This window comes from Gambusia affinis, linkage group LG17, assembly GCF_019740435.1.
Source record: "Gambusia affinis linkage group LG17, SWU_Gaff_1.0, whole genome shotgun sequence".
Classification (NCBI taxonomy): Eukaryota; Metazoa; Chordata; class Actinopteri; order Cyprinodontiformes; family Poeciliidae; genus Gambusia; species Gambusia affinis.
In genome coordinates, this window is record NC_057884.1 from 22,916,320 (window position 1) to 22,937,697 (window position 21,378).

The 21,378-nt window shown below is 38.1% G+C and overlaps 2 protein-coding genes across 3 annotated transcripts; one reads left to right on the forward strand and one right to left on the reverse strand.

Annotated features, from left to right (window-relative positions):
- Nucleotides 1–496: 496 nt before the first annotated feature.
- Nucleotides 497–4,083, reverse strand: spag8 (sperm associated antigen 8). 2 transcript variants are annotated; one of them, XM_044144401.1, is made up of 6 exons: nt 3,910–4,083; nt 2,310–2,469; nt 2,122–2,191; nt 1,209–1,323; nt 980–1,042; nt 497–677 (listed from the first exon to the last, which is right to left on the reverse strand). In XM_044144401.1, exons 1-6 carry the CDS (start codon nt 3,976–3,978, stop codon nt 579–581), a joined length of 576 nt encoding a protein of 191 aa, XP_044000336.1. In that variant the 5' UTR covers nt 3,979–4,083; the 3' UTR covers nt 497–578. The 2 variants fall into 2 exon arrangements, with proteins under 2 accessions (XP_044000336.1, XP_044000337.1); XM_044144402.1 differs by having other exon boundaries at nt 2,122–2,167; nt 3,910–4,080.
- Nucleotides 4,084–9,717: 5,634 nt separating this feature from the next.
- pmchl (pro-melanin-concentrating hormone, like) lies at nt 9,718–10,358 on the forward strand. The gene has a single exon (XM_044144406.1). The coding sequence runs from the start codon at nt 9,840–9,842 to the stop codon at nt 10,227–10,229; it is 390 nt and encodes a 129-aa protein (XP_044000341.1). The 5' UTR covers nt 9,718–9,839; the 3' UTR covers nt 10,230–10,358.
- Nucleotides 10,359–21,378: the final 11,020 nt, after the last annotated feature.

Sequence of the window (21,378 nt, forward strand, 5' to 3'; positions counted from 1 at the left end):
TTGCTTCAGAGGAGAGATAATGATCCAGGAAGTATCGACGCTTTGAGGAACGTTTGATTCTGCAGCAGGAAAAACATCTACAGTTGTTTCTGTTAAATTAAATGTAACAAAGTCTAAACTGAAACATTAACGGCCTTTTTATAACCTCATCAGAATCACCAATCCGATGATCTACAGCCTAAATTATGAAGTTTTCTCAAGTAAAATGTAATAAGTGACTTGAAATGATTGATTCTACGGTGGCTGACGAGTTCAAACGGCTAAACGCAGAAAAATACTGGAAACAAAAAATACAGCAATCACAAAAAACAACAATTGACAAAAATATTGCTACCTGAAATAATATTGCAACAGCAAATAAAATGTTACGTTAGATTCATTGGTTTTATTTTTTGTTCTGGTTTGTAACAAAATAATCGGTAAAACATCCTGTTTTATTTAGTCGTGTGTATTTTCCAGTTTTTGTTTTTGTTCGGGTTTAAAGAGGCTGCAGCTGTTAGGAAAAATAAACCAAAACCAAATGGCCTTTATTGGCTATTGGAGCACCTGGTGGACAGGTGAGGAACTGCAGCAGGAGCTCAGGGCTCCTCATCAACGTCCAGCCGGTCCGGGATCCTGGTGCTGAACAGAGACGACTTCTTGAAAGGAGCGTTTGGGTTCTTGATGGGCGACACACGCTGCCGACCCGAACAAAGAAAAACAGAGCAAAGGTCAAATATGATGAGATGATTTTAATGATATTCAACACTGAAAACCCTAAGAGATTTAAGTTCAGATTATATTCTAATATAATCTGCTCACTTTCACCAGTTTTAAATATAGAGCCATAAATATCACTATGTGGCTTTTAGAGAATGGGACAGAAATTAAAATGAAAAAATGTGAAATGTGTAATACCTTCATTTAATGTCGCTCTCACTCAGTTTGTGATTCTTTGATATTAATGTATAAAAACATCTAAAGGTGATAAAATCCACACCTGGATCTTCTGGTAGTTGTCGCTCCAGAACGTGATGGCCTCCTCGTTTCTGTAATCATGATCCTGAACCCGAGGGAAGAGATGAGAGACATTAAAATGTTAAAAACGTTTCGGTTCCTCAGATTTAATGGGAGCTAACTGGTGTTAGCATGAGGAGCTAACTGGTGTTAGCACGAGGAGCTAACTGGTGCTAGCATGAACTCCAGCAGAGGTCAGAGGCTACACGTACCGTCGACGGTTTCGGTCTGCTGGGGATGAATCCCGGAGCGCAGAAATGCCTCTGCTGAGTGGTGCTGTAGTCCGGTTGCACTTCTTCCGGCTTCATGTCGGCCAGAATCTTCTCTCTGTGGAGGCAGGAAGTGATCCGGTCAGAGGGAAGCTGCCGGCCCACGTTTAACATGAAGAAAGTTCAATTGAAATAAACTGGGTTCCCCTTTAAATAGAATAAAGAATACTTTTTTAAAATCTGATTTTAGTTTTGTGTCTTTGGTCGGAGTTTACTGGAAAGATTTGCTCGAGTTTTTGTGCTTAATTTGGGTCAAATCTGGATCAGACTAAAGTTTTATCACTGTCTCTGGTGTTTTCCTAACAGGTTCAGGTTTCTGACTTTTGTAGCCCAGAATCTCTTATGAAAATGAACAAAAACATGTCAATTTATGCTCTAACTAGAAGCAGTATTTACTATTTTGCATCTTTTTTTATTTTTTACTGGAAAACTGCATTCTGTTTACTCAACTTCTGTTTATTAAAAACGTGTTTCATGACCTTAAACATCCAGACAAACAGTCAAAATAATGTATTTAAATGAGTAAATGTTCATCTCCGCATGTGTTTAACTCAACATCCAGAAACGCTGAGATGAATCAGCAGCACTTAGAAAAGAAAGGAAATTGAATATACGGCTTCAGAAGCTCTAATGCGTTTTCATAAAATTCGCGAAGGTTTTCATTCCCTCTAAGCTCTAACATGCAACAGGACGTTAATTTCTGTGGGGGAGCCCTTCATCAAAATGACTGGGCTCCATGTAAAATAACACCATAAAGTCTGATTTAACCCAGACGGGTAAATATTACCCCATTTCCCCTGCAACGCTTTCCAGAAAAGACATTTTCCTCTCCAGGATCAAAAGTGCTGTGACTCACCGTATCAGCTGGGATAAATGTTTCTCCAGCAGCTCCTTCCTGACGCCTGCGCCACCAAATGAAACACAAACCAACTCAGAGAGCACAGAAAACAGGACTTCTCAGAGTAAATAAATAGAAGACAGTCATCAGCGTATGTATGAACGCTGGAATCTGATTCTCTGATGAAGGAACATGGAGGCGCTGACCTTTGACCTTCCCTTCTGGACGCGGCAGAGGGATGTAAGAAGCACCGAACAGAGATAAAGTCTCCATTTTACATCCTCGATTTATGGTGATGAGCCCCTCATGTCCGTTCAACCGGACGCTCTTCTTCTTGTCATCGATGTTGAGAGCAGCCACTGCTTTCTGGAGGACAGCAGGAAGCCACAGAGACAAAAACTGAAACTTTAACGTAAATACCAACCCTACACACCTTGGAAACGTTTTGTGTGTTAATGTAATTTATTCACACAAACTCAATGAAGTAGTTGCGGAAAAATGATCCAAACTGTGAAAAACAAAAGTTTCTTGTTGAAAGCAGGGCTGGACAATATGTTTTATATAAATCGATATCAATGATTATTGATTCAATTGCTGATTTTTCTAAATATCGGAAATATGCCCAGATTTGTGGCATAAACTTTTTTTATTTACAGTGTTCACCTCTCCATGTTGTTGTTTTTCATTTTTAAGCAGTTATGAGGCACGGAAACCTGATACTGCTGCTGCGCAAGTTACTCAGCACGCTGTTGCTAGGCAACCGGAGTGAGTGAGTTGCTAAGTATCTAAAAAGAGAGTGAGTTAGTTGTTTCCACCAATTTTGCTCAGCTAATCATGAGAGGTAGAGCAGCGAATGTTTTTCCTCTGCCTACATCCCCCAGAATGCTGTGCGGTTATCAGACTTATTATATCTATTGATCACGTCTCTATAGCAATATGTTATTGATTTATTGTCCAGTTCCAGTTGAACGGTTGGAAATGGTATTAAAAGGTCCAACAAAAACCTAACAATCCCTCTAAGTTGGTTTTCGGTCCAGTACCTGATTATCGGCAGTTTGTTAAAAACATGTTAGTTTACCAAAGATCCATGGCAACCAGGTGTTGTTTATATAATCAGGAACAGCTGATTAGTATCAAATAACACCTGAAGAAATCCCAGCTATGAAACATACTTTTTAATAAATCCTGTCAAGTGTTTTTATTGCTCTGTTATAATATTCCAGTCCTAAATATTGAGTTTTAATTTGCTGTAAACTGATAATTATGACGCTTAACAGAAATAAGCCTTTGTGTTATGAGTTTATATAATGTGTTTAATTAAACGCTGGAGTTACTGACATCTATTAATTTCTCATTTTTATTGAATGTGTTTATTGGTTTATTAGACTATAAAAATGCCTGTAACGCCAATTCAGTAATATTCAGTAAATTAGAAATGTTGTTAATTTATTTCAGTAACTCAGTACATATTGTACAGACTAATAACACACGTCGGATGTTTTCAAGTCTTTATTTCTGTCAATTAAGATGATTTTCTGAGAAAAGTCAATGAAAACACGCTGTCTAAGGTAAGAATATTATATCAGACTAATATATTTAATAAGAAAGATGTGGGATTAATAAAAATACCTAATTTCATGTATACATTTTCAAAAGTTACTTCTAAAATAGTCGGTTTTGGTCAAAATTTAAAGTCCATTTTCTACTTTCTGTTTGTTTCGCTTTTGTTTACATCGACAGTTAGCAGCTCGTTATTATCATTATTAGTCTGCATGGTTATTTTCGGGGTGATTTTCCTCAGCTCACCTCCTCCACCCAGTTGTCCTTCAGTATTCCTCTAGTGTAGATTTCCTTGTCGACCGGCTCCTCGGCCATGGTGACATAAAAACAGCTGCTAACTCAGTAGCGAAACCACTCAGAAGTGTCCTCGGACTGCCGTTTCTCCGTTTATGAGTCTCCCATAGCAACGGGGCAGCGCTTCGCGGAAGTGTTGTCATAGAAACCGTGGTCGACGTTTGCTAGGCTGTGTTAGCCCGCTGTTTGTGAACATAACTACGGAAATACTGTAAAGAACAACGCGTTTCCATCTAAGACGACTCCACAGAACATTACTGAGCAATATGTTTACGTGATAACCTTTACAGAACGAGAAAGAATCACTCCAGAAAGTCCAAAGAAGGACTTTGAAATACTTACAAAAATGATTGAGAACACTTCAATATTTCAGGAAAGTTTCGCTGTTTTAAAGGGAGATATTCGGTTCATCTCTTAAAGGCTCTAAAAGTTGTTCGTTATGTATGTATAAATAAAGAGAGAGAGAGAAAGACATTATATCCCTGAAAAAATATCATAACCCTTTCAGACCAGATTATTTTCTAGTTAAAAAAAACCTTGCGAACACTTTATATAAAAATGATGGCATGACAGTGTCCTAAACATGACATAACACCTGTCATGAAAATTAAGAAGTCTTCATAAATGTTTGACATGAAGTGTCATTGCTTAATGACATTTTTAATGCAGAGCTCTGTTTAATGCAAATTTTACATTAAAATTTGCATTAAAAGTGTCAACTTTCATTATTTGGTAAGTACTGATACTTAAAGCAAAGTTGTGCTAAACTTGCATTAAAAATCCATTTAAAGTGTCATAATTTACCAAGTGACACAACCAAAGTTGTGTTTGTTGATTTATTTGTGATTTATATTATCATACATTAGTAAAGATTATTAGCTTTCTTTAAAAAAACAAAAAAACAACAACACTTGAACAACCTAAATAATCTCATTTTTCCTGATTATAATATAAAACACTGCTCTCTGAAATCCACTGACAGTCTTTAGGTCTGCTTTGCTTTCTACCACCTACAATAGAGATGCCTGAAGCAAAACCTCACTGTTGTTCTCTAAAAGGTAAATGCATTTTACATCCAAGTCAAGAAATGTCACCACCTTACAAGCTCCTTCCTATTTTTCAGGCAACCTTGCTGAATCACTGTATTTATTTATTTATTCAAATCAGTGCAAACCCGGCTAAATATAACACTCTGTGCTGGTTACTGTGGAAATAAAGCACAGAAACAAACCTCTGTTGCTGAGAAACAGCGGGTAGACCTTTCCCTGTAGCGGTCACCAGCAGCTCAGCAGGCAGCGCGGCTGAAACAGAGTCAGGCTGTGTGGATGTCAGGAGCTGGACTGAAACATGACCGTCACTTTCACAGCGACGTGAGATTATTCCAGCTGGAAGTGACAACATGTCCTGGAATTAAAGCAGCAAAATGGAGCCAAATGTAGCAACACTTTGGAGCTTTAGGAGGTTTTAAAGACTGCAGTATGTAACTTTTCTAAAAAATTATTCTTTTGCATGTTTGTTGAATAATCTGTGAACATTTTACCTTTTACTTTTTAAGTAGTTTTGTCTGATTGGAGGAGGAGGGTCCTAGCGCTGTCAATCAACACTATACTGGCTACTAAACAACTTACTAATACAAACTGTTTAAACGTTGTCATCAGTGGCTAATCTAACTATATAAATATTTCTGAAAGAGGATTAGGGTCACTGGAAAGAAAATAATTGACATTAGTCTCAGAATTCAAACATTTTTTTATATTAAAGTTAGAATTTTGAGGTTAAAGTTGAAATTTTGAGATTATTGCCAGAATTTTGCATTCTTGATTTTGATGTGTTGGATTAAAAACGATCCGCAGTGCAATGGCACTGAGGCACCGGTTTTTTGACATTAAACTTTATCTTAGTTTCTGGTTGACCTTTATTATGCCGTTCTGTTTCTTTATTTGTCGAACCAAAGAGCCGTTTGAATTGAAATAATTACGTTTCCAACAACAGGGCCCAAATCGTTCAGCAGCCAAATGTTCCAGTGAAATGTGCAGTCGGGTGGTCGAGCTATGAGGCGTTCAGGGTGGTCGAGCTGTGAGGCGTTCAGGGTCGCCGAGCTGTGAGGCGTTCAGGGTCGCCGAGCTGTGAGGCGTTCAGGGTCGCCGAGCTGTGAGGCGTTCAGGGTCGCGAGCTGTGAGGTGTTCAGGGTCGTCGAGCTGTGAGGCGTTCAGGGTCGCGAGCTGTGAGGCGTTCAGGGTCGCCGAGCTGTGAGGCGTTGAGGGTCGCCGAGCTGTGAGGCGTTCAGGGTTGTCGAGCGTTTTGGGCTCATCTTATCAGGACCAACTGGTCAGCGAGGCGGGCGGCGCCGCCATCAGACACGTCCTCCATCATCGTCTCCTTCAGACCCCCACAGCTGTTGCTTTTGAACCACTTGGATGTTGACTGGCCGTCGCCATGGCGACCGGCCTCCCTGCAGATGTATTGGTGAGGGATAAATCTTTGCATTCAGCGCCACCACTTTGGCCTCGAGTCACTTCCCCTGGGGCCAAATTACTGAGAGGTTTCAGCTTTCATCTTCTTCACTTTCATCTTCCCCCGAAGTCACAAACTGACCCGAAACGACCAGAACCGACTAGAACCGAACCGAACCCCCCACCGGGAGCCGGACCACCGCGATGCTGCAACAAGAAACTGCAGCATCCGCCTTTCATCTCTGTCACTTCATTATCGGGTTCAAGGTGACGGAGAGGTCAACCGGGTCAGCTTCTCTTTTTCAAGTAAACAAGCAACAGGCAGCGAGATTCTGAACTCATTTTAAAACTACAAACCGAAAAGCTTCTCCAGGAACTGAAAGTGGAGAAGCTGCAGCTGCAAGAGCCAGAATAGAAAAGGTAAAGACTGTCCCCTAATGGCGCCTTTCTGTCTGGAACCAGCAGGAGACAAAATCAGAGATCAGACTGTTATAGGCACATGGAAATTAAATATTCATTTCTGTATAAATGGAAACGCAGCATGATGGAGGCTTTACAATAGATAGAAAAAAAAAGAAAACAAGTTTCTGTCAAAAATCTCAGAAATGTTGGGGGGGTTTTCTAGGAAATTTCTCAGATTAATCTCAAAATTTCAGTTTCAAAAGTCAAAAATGTGCTTAAAAAACAGTAAAAAATGTCGAGATTAACCTAGAAAATTTATCTGTGAGTTTGTGAGTTTAAAAAGTTGATAATTTGCTAGAAAAATCTTAGAAATTTTGAGATTAATCTCAAAATTTGGAAGAAAAAACAAGGAAATTTCTGATGTTCAAAACTTGAAATTTTACATTTAAAAACAGAAATTTTTTTTTAGAACAAAACATTTTTAAAAAATTTTCTGAAGCTTTTACTTTCATATCTAATAATTTCTGGAAAAAACTTAGCCTTTTTTTTTTTTTTTTAGAAAAGTCCAAAATGTGCCAGAAAAAAATCTTATATTTGGAGAATAATTTTTTATTCTCTGAGTTTGAAAAACATATTTTTTTTTACTTTATCTTGTTTATTCTAGAATATTTTCTTATTTTTTGCCAGAATCTGTAGATAAATGAGCCTCTGGATGAAAACAGGATTCTGTTTCTCCTCAGGATTAAGATGTTTATATAAAACTGTTCCTTTAATGACGATTATTGACGCATTAATGTGATAAATTACAGTTTTCAGCTGAAACGAGATACATTCAAGGTTTTTTTTTTTTTTATTGCCTTGAAGCTCATGATGTGATCGACCCAAACTGTCCGGACTGATCACGACCAGAACCAGAACGTCTCGTCCCTATTGGGTGACCATTAAATTCACGCTGCGGTGGGAAAATCCTCAACTTGTCAGTGTGATTTCAGCCGCAGGAACAAAGTTCTCCAACCCAACATAATTTAATTTGCTGCTGGATTTTCTTTCCAGGTGGAATTACGGCGGAGTGTCGGCCTTGTGGCGTTCAGGTTGGCACCCAAACGCAGAGATTTTGAGCTTCGGCTGCAGTTTGGGGCGCGTTAACATGTTGCCTTTAGAAAAACCTCAGGCTCCAGTAACTAATTGCCTGAGAAACACGTCGACCTTTAGCTGACAGCCCAGGGAAAACATGGAGAAACGATTCAGCAGGAATGAGGGGAAAGTTATCGGTTCGTTTATTAGCACAGATGGAGAAACAGATTCAGATTTATTTCTGCTGCACAAATAATCCAACCTATAATGAAATATATATAAGAATATATAAATATCTGCAGCGTTGTAAAGTACTTTGTTACTGTATTTCATCTGATTACTTTATAGTTTTACATTTTAAGATAAATATCTGTAGTTTCTACTCTATATCTTCTAATATTCCTTCACATTTAGTTGTGTTTATCCAACATGCCACTGTGTCAAACTTGAGGCCCGGGGGCCAAATCTGGTCCACCGTAGCTCTTTTTGTGGCCCTCTGGACTCCAAGTTACATCAAGAATTTCCTCCAGTTTTTTACAAATTCACACAAAATCAACTAATCTCCATTTTTATTTCTGATTTTTCTGCAAATTCTCTCAAAATCACTCAATAATCATTGAATCAATAATTAATTGATTTTTGCTTGAGCCTCACTTGATGTAAAGTTACAGTCTGTAGTTGATACGGCGAGTGATAAAGTCACATTTAACATCATTTATCCGCACAAATATGGTAAAAATTTCTTACAAACATTTCTAAAGCTGCAATTTTATTGCAAAAAAACACAAAAATAATCACATAATTCTGGAGGAAGAGCTATTTATTGATATTTTAACAGTTTGATTGGTTTTATCAGTACTTTCTGATACAACCGGCCCTTTAAGAACATTTAGATATTTAACATGGAGAAAAGTGAAAATGAGTTTGACTCCAATGTTCTGCTCTTTAAGTCAAATAAATTCAGCGAGTTTTAGATTTTAATGTTTAAGTTTGTGAAAGATGAACTTACAGTAGTGAGCTATGATAACATTTTATTAACTTTTAAAGAGTTGAATAGACTAGAGTTATTACTTTAAAAAGCTGAAAGAGGAAAGAGAGGAGTTGGAAACAGGACAACAGACATTTTGTATTTTTGGATAAATAATATTCTTAATGACTAAATATTGAGTTTTTCTTGCTGCTGATAAAACCAAAACAATATTTTAGACCAGGAAATAGAAAATAATTCAACATATTGGCCTTTCATTTAATATTTTACATAATAAATTGAAATTTATAGCCATTGTTTGACAACAAACAATAAAATAATGCATTTTTGGTTAAATAAGTGTATGTGAACATTTCTCAGTTTTATTCTGTGATAATTGACCAGCATTAAAAAACGTTTGAACATCCAACAGACACTGGAGGACAAACAGAAATCAGAGGATTATAATCACATTTCCTCTATGAATCATAATTAGACGGATCCAGATTCCCGTTTCCGTGACTCTTTGACACGTCAACAGATCTGCTGCTGAAGGACACAAACACGTCAACAGACGTTTGTTTGCTCTTCCTGTCATTAAGCTTTGGGTCTAAATCCCCTCTTGACAGTTTCTGCAACAAAGCTTTGGGAAAACTGGTTTCTTGGTGAAGTATCGACCACCACAAGCACATCAGGCGGTTCATCCGTCCTTGTTGTTTTAAAGGGCGGCCATTTTGGATTAAGAGCTTCCACTTTTTCATTTTGAAGTGTCTAGAAGGAGCCAACACACCAGAGGTTTTAATCAACTCCCCTCCACTTCATCTCCACCCAACTGTTCTCTTCATCCTGACAAACAAAGGACGACAACGTGGTCAGTTTTCTGAAACGGTATAAAAGGCGATGGATGTCCAAAGTCCAAACCAGAGCAGAGACACTTCCGAAGAAAATCCATCTCCTCCAATAAAACGCCGTCGACCGGTCAGACGATGAGGCGATCCCTTTTGTCCGTCACTTTTGCTGCCGCTCTCTTCCTCAACTGCAACGCGATACCAATGGGAAAGACTGAAGACGGGTCGTTGGAGCAAGAGGTCTTCGCCTCCATCCTAAACGACGAGGCGATGGAGGGCGACGCGGACCTGGCCTCGGCGACCAGAGCGCGGGCGTCCAAGGTGATCGTCATCGCCGCCGACCCGATGATCTGGAGGGACCTGAAGGTTCTGCAGAACGGCATGTCCGTCTACAAACGGAGGGCCGATGACAGCAACCAGGTGGGCGAGCACGGAGACGGCGGCCAGCAGCAGAGCATCCCCATTCTGAGGAGGGACAACATGAGGTGCATGGTGGGACGGGTGTACCGGCCCTGCTGGGAGGTCTAGGACTCTTCGTTCTGCTGCGTGAAGCGACCAGAAAGCAGAGAAACAAATCCCTTCCTGTCTCAAGAAATGTGTCTTTGAGTGTTGAAATCCCTGCAGGTCTGTGAATAAATATTATTCAGTTCTGCTTAATGTCTGCTGTTTTCTCAGATTAATGTCTGCTGTTTTATGCCAGTTAGGATCGGACTCTGTGTGATACAAAACATGTTCACTGCAGGACTTGAACAAAATCATTCTAGTATAATGAGATTTTGGTGCCTATTGTGAGATGCTTTAGAGCCTCTGTCACCTTAAATCCCAAAAAAGCTGCTTCTGGCCTCACTCCTCAACTCAACATTTACTCTAAAATGTGAAAATGGCTGCAAACAGATGCTCAACTACACAACCGTAAATCTTTAAAAAGCAGAAGTGGAGCCTCCTGCACAGCCAACAAGAATACAGCAAGAGGTTTCTGGATGGTAAGTCAACAACAAAACACCTTGTCTTTTCCAGCAGCCATTATAGAGAAAACCAGCTGACCAAACCTGATGGAACTCTGCTGGGGTTGCTAGGTAACAGCACATTAGCTACATTTCCATATTTGCAAAGCTTTGGAGATATTCCACAAATGCTGAAAAAACACAATTTTTCAATTGCGCCATTTTGATCAAATAAGAAACACAGTTAAAATCACACGTGAAAAAAAAAATAAAATAAAAAAAAAATAATAATAAAATCACACGTGAATAAGTTTGTTAGCACTACAACGCGCCGCCCCACCATCGTCCAACCACTTCCTGTCATCATATTTGTTGTTTCCGTCAGTAGTAACATCCATTTGTTGATCACATGATCACAAGGTTTTTTCAAACTTGTCATGTTTCCATTGAGCAAATTTATTTCTGTTATCGGCTGCTGATGCTAAAGCAAAGAGGAGACTGTTTCTTTTACCCACCATTCATATCATTTTTAAATCTGAATGTAAAAACAGATATGGAGAAGAAATTTGTCCCGAAGACCAAAACCAACAAACGGCTAAGAAACCCAAGAATAAAGTGTTGAAAGGAACTGTGTGTTTAAGGATCTCATTGTTGTCGTTCTTGAGTTGCTCCATCGTTCTGACGGTTCTCACTAATACAGATCAGCTGACAACACTTTTAAATCCGACCGTGTTGAAGTTGTTTCTCAGGAGCAGCAGCTGCTCCATCCTGGCCCGCTCTCCGGGTTTCTCCCTGGAGGTTTTACTGGCTCTGATTCAACCAAACATCTGGGAACAGAAGCTTTGATTTCGCCGAGTTTCTGCTTCGTCGACTTCTAAAATCACAGACAGATTTTCACAGAGGTTTGCTACGTCAGATCCTGCCTACTGGTAAATTACAATTTCTCTACGTTTCTTGACGGCTCGCTGTTTCGGGAAACTCTTAAGGAACCAATTAGGTATTAGTTTTCCAAAAGCAAATTGTCTAATGTGATAATGGTTCCCCGTTGTTCTTCACGTGTTTGCAATGCACATCTGTCTGACGGAGCATTTGGGTCAATGAGCGCCGAGAAGAAAGACAGAAAAACAGAGTAAATCTACACCAGAAAAAAAATCACAGAATCTTTTGAGATTAAGCTCAGATATTTTCAAGATGAACTTGGAAATTCAGAATTTAAAAAGTGAAAAAATTGCTAGAAAAGAAACTTTTGGAAATTTTCAAATGTTGAAATTTTTCACACTTTCAAATTTTGGAGCTCAGACTTTTTCTTTTTTTTTTCATTTAGAAAATTTCTGAGATTAATCTAAAAATTAATCAACATTTTTGTTGCAAATTTCCAACATTAGAAGCTCAGAAAATTTCCAAAGGTAATTTTTTTTTTTTTTTTTACTTTAGAAACTCTGAATTAATTATTTTCCTTGAAAAGTTTTCAGATTTTTTACGTTCTTGGTTCTAAATTTACTATATACACACAAATATATAAATTCACAGTGATGATTTATTATATATAAAAGCAGATTTTTTCTTTAGTTGAACTGTAAATCATATATGTCATAAATAAAGAGGAAATAGGTTGGAAATAATTCATTATAGTTTTGACTTTTATTACAGGTGTTTAAACTTTTGAGAGAATTAATTAATGTCCTCAAGTGAACAAGTTAAACCTAAAATAGTAATATAGAAAAACAGATTGTGTTTAAGTTCTTAGTGAAAACATTTTTCCTTTGGTTGGTTAAAGTTTTTAGTCATTTAGTAGGAATGGAAAAACTGCAGATCATTCAGGCTGAGCCAGTAGAAACGTTTCTTCTGCACCTTCAAACTATTTACTACAAGCTTCTGGTTGGAAAAACAATTACAGTTAAAACAGTGGCAGATATCCACAATGTGAAAAATTCAATTCTGGGCCATAATTACCAACACTGTGGTTCTTTAACACTGCCTGACAACATGAGAAAAGATTTTATGAAGTAAAACTCCTGCTGCTCAGAACCAACTTAATGACAACCTTTTGGTTTTTAGGTTGTGGGAAAAAGTTTAAACGGACAGAAGTTGTTCTGTTTGTCTAAAAGTCACGGCGCCGTGATGTGATTGGTGGATTTCTGTCTGAGATTGAAATATTTCCACAGAAATTTGAAGCATTTTCGTATAACTCTGATCCCAGGAAGATACGCTGTAATAACTCTCAGGTCCCTTCCGGTTGTTTCTGCTCCACTTAAAGGTCAGTTATTAAAATCAGACTCTCCTTTGATGGGCTAACAGCATCCTAACGTTGTTAACATTTAAACTAGTTAATTCACCTTTTTAATTGACCTGAACATGGCTCCGGACAGGTTTTACTTGGAGCTAAAAGTTTATTTCTAACAGATTGTAACAGTTTTATGACACGGTGGACACAATCACATGACACTTCCTGTCCACAGGTTGAAATGCCAAATCTTTTTGCCCTTTTAAACCTCGAATTACATTAAAGCCTTTTGGCATTTTCACACTTCTTAACACAATTCAGATAAATGGTTTATGGGAAGGTGTTTTGTTTTCACTGATGTCAGTGAGGAATAACATCAAAGAAACGTTTTGAGACAAAATATTAATGTCTGCGGATTAAAATTTGGGTCAATATTGATATCTGACACTATGAAACAAACATTGTTTCTAACTGTTATTCAAAGTCTAACCGACTCGGTTCAATTCGAGACCAAAACTGCAACATTTGTCACATTTTCAGCTGCTGCGGTTCTCTTTCACTCTACACTGAGTCAAACAAACCAAACTAATTTAAAGGCCTGTTCCCCTCCTCGCCTGTGGGGGCGCTGCACAAAGAACCACTGAAGGAAACAAAACAAGAAACCTCCGAAGAAGACGCTGAACGCAACTTCCTTCTTCACAAAATGTAGGTAAAACCTTTCGTTTGCCTTCTTCTCCCAGAATGCTGTGCGGTTCTGGATCGGAGTTCAGGTAATATTTTACATATTAAATATTCTATCAGCTGTATTGTTTATTGATATTGATATTGATCATGTGACTATAATAGTATATATATCGTTTTGATTTGTTGTCCAGCTCTAACAAAGTGTAAACAAAAATGAAGCAGCGTCAGATTTTAGCGGTTGTAGGATTTCACTTTTCTTTTTGGTAAAATACCACAAATTATTTCTTCTTGCTAGCGCTAGAATATGAGCTTTGTTTTGGTGGCATTTACCCAGAATGCCCTGTGTTGTAGTCCACTTCCTACTTTTGGAGCGACCTCTGGTGCGTTTGGCGTTCATTTGTTTATTTGAATCTCACTCTGTCTTTGTTCAACGATAAAGACCGAGTTCAAATTTTGATTTTGCATGTACATCTCTCCAAATAAATCACATTTTTTAGGCAAACAAACTGGACTTGGATTAAACAGGACTGTCTAAAATTCACCACTAATGTGCTGTGAAAAAATATTAAACGATTTTTAAAGAAGAAAGTACTGAGATCTGTTATTTCTGGGTTTTTAGGGAGAATTAATCAGCTTAATTTTACTATATTGGACAAATCTTCCTTTAATAAGCTAAAAAATGTTTGATGCCCTAATTGGCCTAAAATGCAGACTCTGGGTTTTAATTGGGAGATAAAATTTTAGCGTCCAGAGTAAAAACCTTCAGTGTTTCTCAGGAGAACTCCGCCGAAACGAAAGTCTAAGTGGTTGATAGTCCAAATATTTCTACAAACTACACAGCGACAATAAGTTTATCTACTTGTTTCTGCACATGGGATGGAAATTCATTCCTTTTGTACTAATAAAAAAGGTACAAATAAGTAAAAAAGTTCAGGTTTTTCATGCATTCATTGTCCACAACTGCTAAGAACATATTACAGTTTAAATATTGTAATATCCCCTGTTTTAAAACATGTCAGCTCACAATGTGACAGCGAGTTCCCTGTTAATGCCTGGAGAGACCGAAACGGCTGAGTCAGAGAAAAGAAAGCGAACAGATGACGTCTAATTATAGCAAAAAAAAAAAGAAAAAAAATCTGCCCTCCGTGTGTGGTTTCTTCACGTTTATGTTTGCTCAACACGTCTCGTTTTGCACGGCTTACAATAAACGAGTTTGCCCTCAGTGGGGCAGATTGAGGGGGGAAAAAACCAACATATGGAAGACATTTTTGACAGAGTGATTACTCTGTCTGGCCTGTCAAGATAACCGTCTCTGCAGAGGTTTTGTACACTGCAGCAACTTTATTTTGTTATTCTGCTAAAATATCTTACCCTGCTAAGTTAAATAATTCCCTATTTAAAAAAATTATACGACAGAAATGCTTCTTGGATTTATTTAGTTAACTTGTGCAGCATGAGCTCACCGCCGACCCTGGTATTTTCTGGATGTTGTTTCACCATGGAAACAGAAAACAACTACTTACGTCTCCTCACAGAAACAAATGAAATCAGAGAGCGTTGCAGTGCTGGAGGGTCTGCTTTTATGAACAACTAGTCGAAAATATTTCCAAACCTGAGCCGTTCCCTGTTTGGTTTTCAAACCAGAAAGCATAACAACAAAGACCCTCATTATGCCTAAATCTCTATGATCTCAGATAAAAAATACATTTCTGGAAATAATTAAGAAGCTCTTCAAGTGTGTGATTTTCTGTGATGTAGCTAGTTGGTGATGCAGCCAAGTCCTGGTCCTCAACAATGGGCCATTTGAGTCGGGCACGGTGGAAAACTGCAGTCATGGTTGGGCTTATTGATCCCTGAAGACGAGGTTAACTTCCCTCGTTCTGGATGGGAGCGGGGCGGACGGGAAGGGGTCACACATTTTACGGAAAACTGCGGTCCAGGAAGGTCCCCTGGGTCCGGCAGGAAGTGACTCACGGATCAAACGTTGGAGGTTTCTGCTTGATCGTTCCAAATGTCAGGACCTCCACGCAAAAAATCTGACTTTTATGAAGGAATCTAACCCAAAATGTTCTTACCCACCTCTGATTAGAGTTTCTAAATTAATGCCTTTAATATATTTTAATGTATTTAATAAAGCAGCAGTCTCTAAAATATGAATTTAAAGCAATCGTTCATTGAAAAACAGGTAAAGCTGCATTTGTTATGGCTATATTTTAAAACATTAGTTGATTTTTTATCATTTGCAGCCAAAGTTATTAAGATAAAAGGTCTAAAGAGCAGCAGACGCCAAACTAAATATTCAAATTAAAATATTTGAATACTTGAATTATGCCTAATTAAAATGTATCTTAATCTTAATAAGTAACATTATTACTTGTTATAACCTGTTATAAGTAGATATTAAATAGGACAGATCCTGGATCGGACCTTGAGGAACCCCACACAGGATTTCAGCAGAATGTTGAAAGTGTTGAAAGCTGTACTGAGGTTTAGCAGGTTCATCTTCACAGCCAGGGCTCCTCATGTTGCCCAGTTTAAAACAGTGCTGGTTCTGTCAGTACCGGCTGAACGTGTCTGGAAGCATGTTGCTAACTGGTGCGTAAAGCTGCACACAAAGAGCTGTTAGACTGTTTGATTGGACGTTGTTGGTGCTCCCCCTTTGATGCCGCTCCAACTCACTACCCCAGTTTTTGCATAAAGAGCGTCTTTGCTCTGTCTGCGCTTGTTGACGTCTAACTGCAGCATTCCGACGAGTTTACAGGAAATAAAGTTTTAATCAGAATCAGATTCTTGTGATTCCTTTTTAGTGTAACAACAATTAAAATGTTCTGCATTCTTTGGTGATTGTGTAGTATTACTTGTCTACAACTAATTCAATAAAAACCTCCTGTAGAATGAGAATCACTGCTCTAACAAACAATAGTTTGTGACAGCAAGGAGAAATGTGGGTAGTGGTTAAGAAACATTTTCTTTGTACTGATTTCTTGTTATGGCAACCAGAATGAGAAATGAACTGGTTTGTGTCTCCAACACCTTTCAATGTGTTTTGCTGATGGAGGTGAAACTCGGCCGTTCAGTAAAAGGTTCCTGTGATCTGCTGCCTTATTCTGTTTTAACTGAAGCCAAGATGTTTTCAGACCGTTAACATTTCATGTCAAACAACCTGAAGCAGCAACTGAAACCAGAAATGATGCTGCAGACGAGTTGCAGTCATTTCTGTAGCTCAAATTTTATGTAACGTCTTGGTATTTTTTTGAATGTTGTATGGCAAAGCAGCACTTTTTATACAATCAAAAGGCTATACTGTCTACTACTATTCTCTAAAATGAAGGTAAATTAACATACAGAAAAATGTAAAATTTATAATGCACCTAATGCTTGGTAGAAACCTTCAGGGATACTAGCATGCTACCAAATTTAGCTATAAGTTAATCTGATGTCAGTATTATTGCAAACTAGCTATATTTGGTTCATTTAACAAGGAAAAACTTAATCAGTACATAATTCTGTAAAAACATTTGACTAATTTAGCCTAAGCAATGCTCACTAAACACGACCTTTTATACAAAATTTACATTTTGAATGTTATTATACTTACATTTGGCGGTGTGTTGGCTGTAAGTTAATGATTATTGGCTTCTGGAAAATTAGCTATTTCAAAAAAACTCCTGATTATTGAATCACATTCGACCGGCACAGTGCCGTTACCTAGCAACCCCAGGAGAGTTACGCCTGTTGCCTAGCAACCTAAATAGAGCTCCGGGAAGTTTGGTCAGCTGAATGCTCTGTATAATGGCTACTGGAAAAGACAAGTGTTTCGTTGTTGTCGTAGCGTCCAGAAAACACGTGGTGCGTTCGTGTTTGTTGTGCAGGAGGCTCCATTTCTGCTTTTCAAAGATGTACGGTTGCATGATTGTACATCTGTTTGCAGCCATTTTCATGTGTGAGTTGGGGAGTGTGGCCAGGAGCAAAGTATTTGGTTTTAAAGTGACAAGAGACTCTAAATATGATAGTCAAGACTGAGCAGACAACAATCTAACAAATTATTGAATGATTTTGTTAAAAAAAAAGGAACATGTTTGGTTTCTTACATTTAGATCTATCCTGACCTGTTAAAGGAAGCATGATAGGTCATATTTAAAAAACGGGTGCGATATTGTCCTGGAAAATATTAATATATTACCAAATTGAGCTAATTTGGTCAAATTACAACCTTATTCTTTTCCCTCAGAGCTATTTGTTTGGCAACTCTCAATTGTTCCCAACGAAGAACAAACAAAGCTGGACTACCAACTTCAAAATGTAATTTGGGCTCTCAGTAAAACCTAAAAAAAGGAAATATCTTCAACTCAACGCCTGAACTGGATGATGAGATGGAAACTAAAGAATGCTGCACTTAAACTGTCAGCACTACCAAGTGTGACAAAGCATCTCCGATTACAGACTCTGCAGAGCCAGACAGTCCGAGGGGTCGGCCTCCATTCTGGGACGTGTTCGAGTCACGATAATCCAACATACTCTACATTCATTTCAGGCTCCTAAAGGTTCAGCCCTCCAAGCACTTTATCCATCCCAAATCCCTGCTTTAGTATTCCACACACATCCTGGTGGTGGCTTGCCACATGTTCACATGTGCGAGCGATCTGTGGACCTTTCCAGCCGACTTTCCCAGATGGCGTGAGTCGGCGAGAGACGGATGATTCTTGGCGTCGGGGATCCTCTGGCCTCTCGTGTCTCTTGTTGCCGGTCGTGTTGATTCACCGAAGCGTTTCAGTGTTTTTGCTGTGTAAACTACAATCTGAGCTTCCCAGAAATGAGACTGAAAAACAGCAGGAGAGCAGAAATACCTCACACTACTGTCAAAACAGTCCCAGCTTTTGTTTTAATGTGCTTTTAAGATTTTGATTAGCAGCAGGAATTTCCTCCTGCTTCTTTCCATTTGCATAACTTCCCATAAGAAGTAGGAATATGTTGGAAGTCGAGTGGTCATCAGACAATAAACTGTCAACTCCAGAGAGAAAAACTTTTATTACTAAAAATTACACCTTCATTTTACTATCTTATCTAATATTGTGAATTATTACATCTTGGATCATCTTACTACAAAAAGTATTGAATTTATTGTGCTTTTTTATTGCATCTTTTCAGAAAAGATTTATTCTTATGACAACGTGAGAAGTTATTTAGTGTTTATTTTGTCCAGGAGACTTCTGCTGACCAATACCTTTACTTTTTATTTTTTCCAGTCAAAGAAATGAAACATTTGATACATATTAAATATAACTTACATACACATATAATGTGTCAAATATAACTTAAAAGATATTTGACCTTGCAATTTAACGCCTTGAATTTGGGCCTCTGTCTCTTTAAGAAACTCCTGCTATTCCTGAATCTCCGTCTTCACAACATGGCTTCTCTATTGACCCTTTAACAACATTTTTACTGAGAAGTAGCTTCTATAATGAGCTCAGTAGAGGTGTTTGCTAATTGCTGCTGGCTAGTCTGAAGGAGTTGAGTGAGGGAGTCGTGAAAACTCAGCAGCTTGGAAACTGCAGCTCAGAGGAGGAGCATCGCCTCAGAGGCGGGGCTATGTCCATCTGGGCTCTTTGCATAGCTGAATGGTTGCCATGGAGATTAAAGGATTTATCAAACATGCATGGAGGAATGAAAGCAACACTCCAGGTTTGTTTTTGATGAGAAGAACATTATAATATGATTCGTTCAGAAAGTCCAGTTTGTTTGAGAACTCTGTCAACGCCAAGCGGACCTGAGATTGCTCCAAAAGCAGGAAGTGGACTACAGTTCAGTGCATTCTGGGTAAAGACAACCTACATAAAAGTGCTAGTCCACAGCTAGTGGGAGAAATGTTTGTTGTTTCTTACCGCTAAAATCCGACGATATGCCATTTTGTTTATATTTCATGACGAAGGAAGTTGCTCTCAGTGTCTTCAGAAGTTTTTGTGTTGTTTAATTCAGTTGTTCTTGGTACATCGCCCCCACAGGCGAGGAGGGGAACAGCTGGTTTGAGAAAATGAACCGCAGCAGCTGGAAATGTAACAAGTGTTGCAACTTTGGTCCCCAATCAAACCGAATCTACTGGATTATCAGGTGGGAAAAACCCAAAGGATCCAGCAGACAATTTTCTATTGGCAGCTGCTGTTTCTGCCAATAAGTTTTCCATATCAGAGATTTTTAATTTGTTTTTATGTTAAGGAATGTTGCTCCCAGGACATTCAACCCTCCAGTGGATTTACAGAAATAAATATCGGTGAAAGTCTTTTGAGACGTACAATAAGTTCATCTCTGCTAAACGTTGGTCAGCAGCTCTTCCCTCTCTTCATTCGCCATCAGTGCTGTTATATTTGATTCGTTCATATTTACAGTTTCCTCTTGACCGATCTGTTGGTAAAGACTTCCGGCAGACCTGTGGTCTTCCACTCTATCATCCACTCCCACCACGTCTGGCTCCGCTGGGCCTGGTGAAATCATCGTTAGAGTCTCCTCCTCTTTCTTCCCTGTATCTAATGGAGGCGTGGATCTGCTGAGGGCCCTTCTGAATAATTTAGGAGCTCTGGAGCACTTTATAACCCCGGCCTGCGAGGCAAGCTAGGACATCCAACCATGAATGCATTAGTCTAATAGTCAGAGAGGAAACTGGCCGTTATTGACTAATATAATCAATAACTGTGCCTCTGTGAGCTGTTGAGTCCCCAAAGGATTCTGTCTGTCTCAAATGATTGAGCACGCTGACAGAAAATAGTAACATAATCATGCTTTAAGCTAAGTTTACCAAATCCAAAGAGATACAACGAGCTGAAATAGTATTGGAGCAAAAAAGGTTATAAACATTTTCCCATTGTGTTTAGAGTTTGGTCTCAAACAATTAGACATTTCTATAAGGTTTTCTATATGGTCTCTGGACTTCCTGATTAATCAGTTAATTGTCAGAATATTAAATGACTAAAATAATCGTTAGTTGCTGCCATAGAGCAAAATTGTATTGCTGGATGCTTTCTTATAGTTTTAGCTTCACTTGGTTCAGTCTTATTCACAACCCGTCAAATAAATTATTACCAAATGTTTATATTCTTATTTTAAAAAGGAACTGAATTAAATATCTATTTGCATGTTTTAGTTTCTTTCTCACAAGTGATTTTTCATTTAACCACTTAAAAAAATCTTACGTGGTGAAGGGAAAAATTTGCAGAATGTGTCTGTTTTTATATTAAATTAATTATATAGAATAATCGATTACTAAAATAATCAATAGTAGCAGCCTTAGTGCAAAGTTTAATTCCTGGATGTTTTCTGTCATCATGGTTTAGTTTTAGTTTCACTTGGTTCAGATTTACTGAAGAACTGCTGCAGTATTGCATTTTAGGCAGTAAATTGTTTCTTTTCTATATTTATAAAGAATAAAATTTATTTATTATTTGCATGTTTTCAATGTATTTACAATATTGCATAAAAAGGCTGAAGTGGTTAAATAAAATATTTGAAGGATATGCCTTTTTTTACATGATTAATCGATTAATCGTCAGATTTTCAGATTTAATAAATCTCAACCAAGTGAAGCTAAAACTAAACCACGATGATGGAAAGAATCCGGCAGTGAAATCTTGAGCTCGAGCTGGAATGAATGATTATTATAGTTATTGAATATTCTGACGATTGATCAGTTCTTCTGATGATTAATTGATTAATCCGATTTTTAAAAAAATAATCACATTCTATAGATTTTTCATCTCGATGAAAAATCTCTTTTTAAAATCTGCTTAATCAATTAATCGTCAGGATAATTGATCACCAAAAACAATCGTTA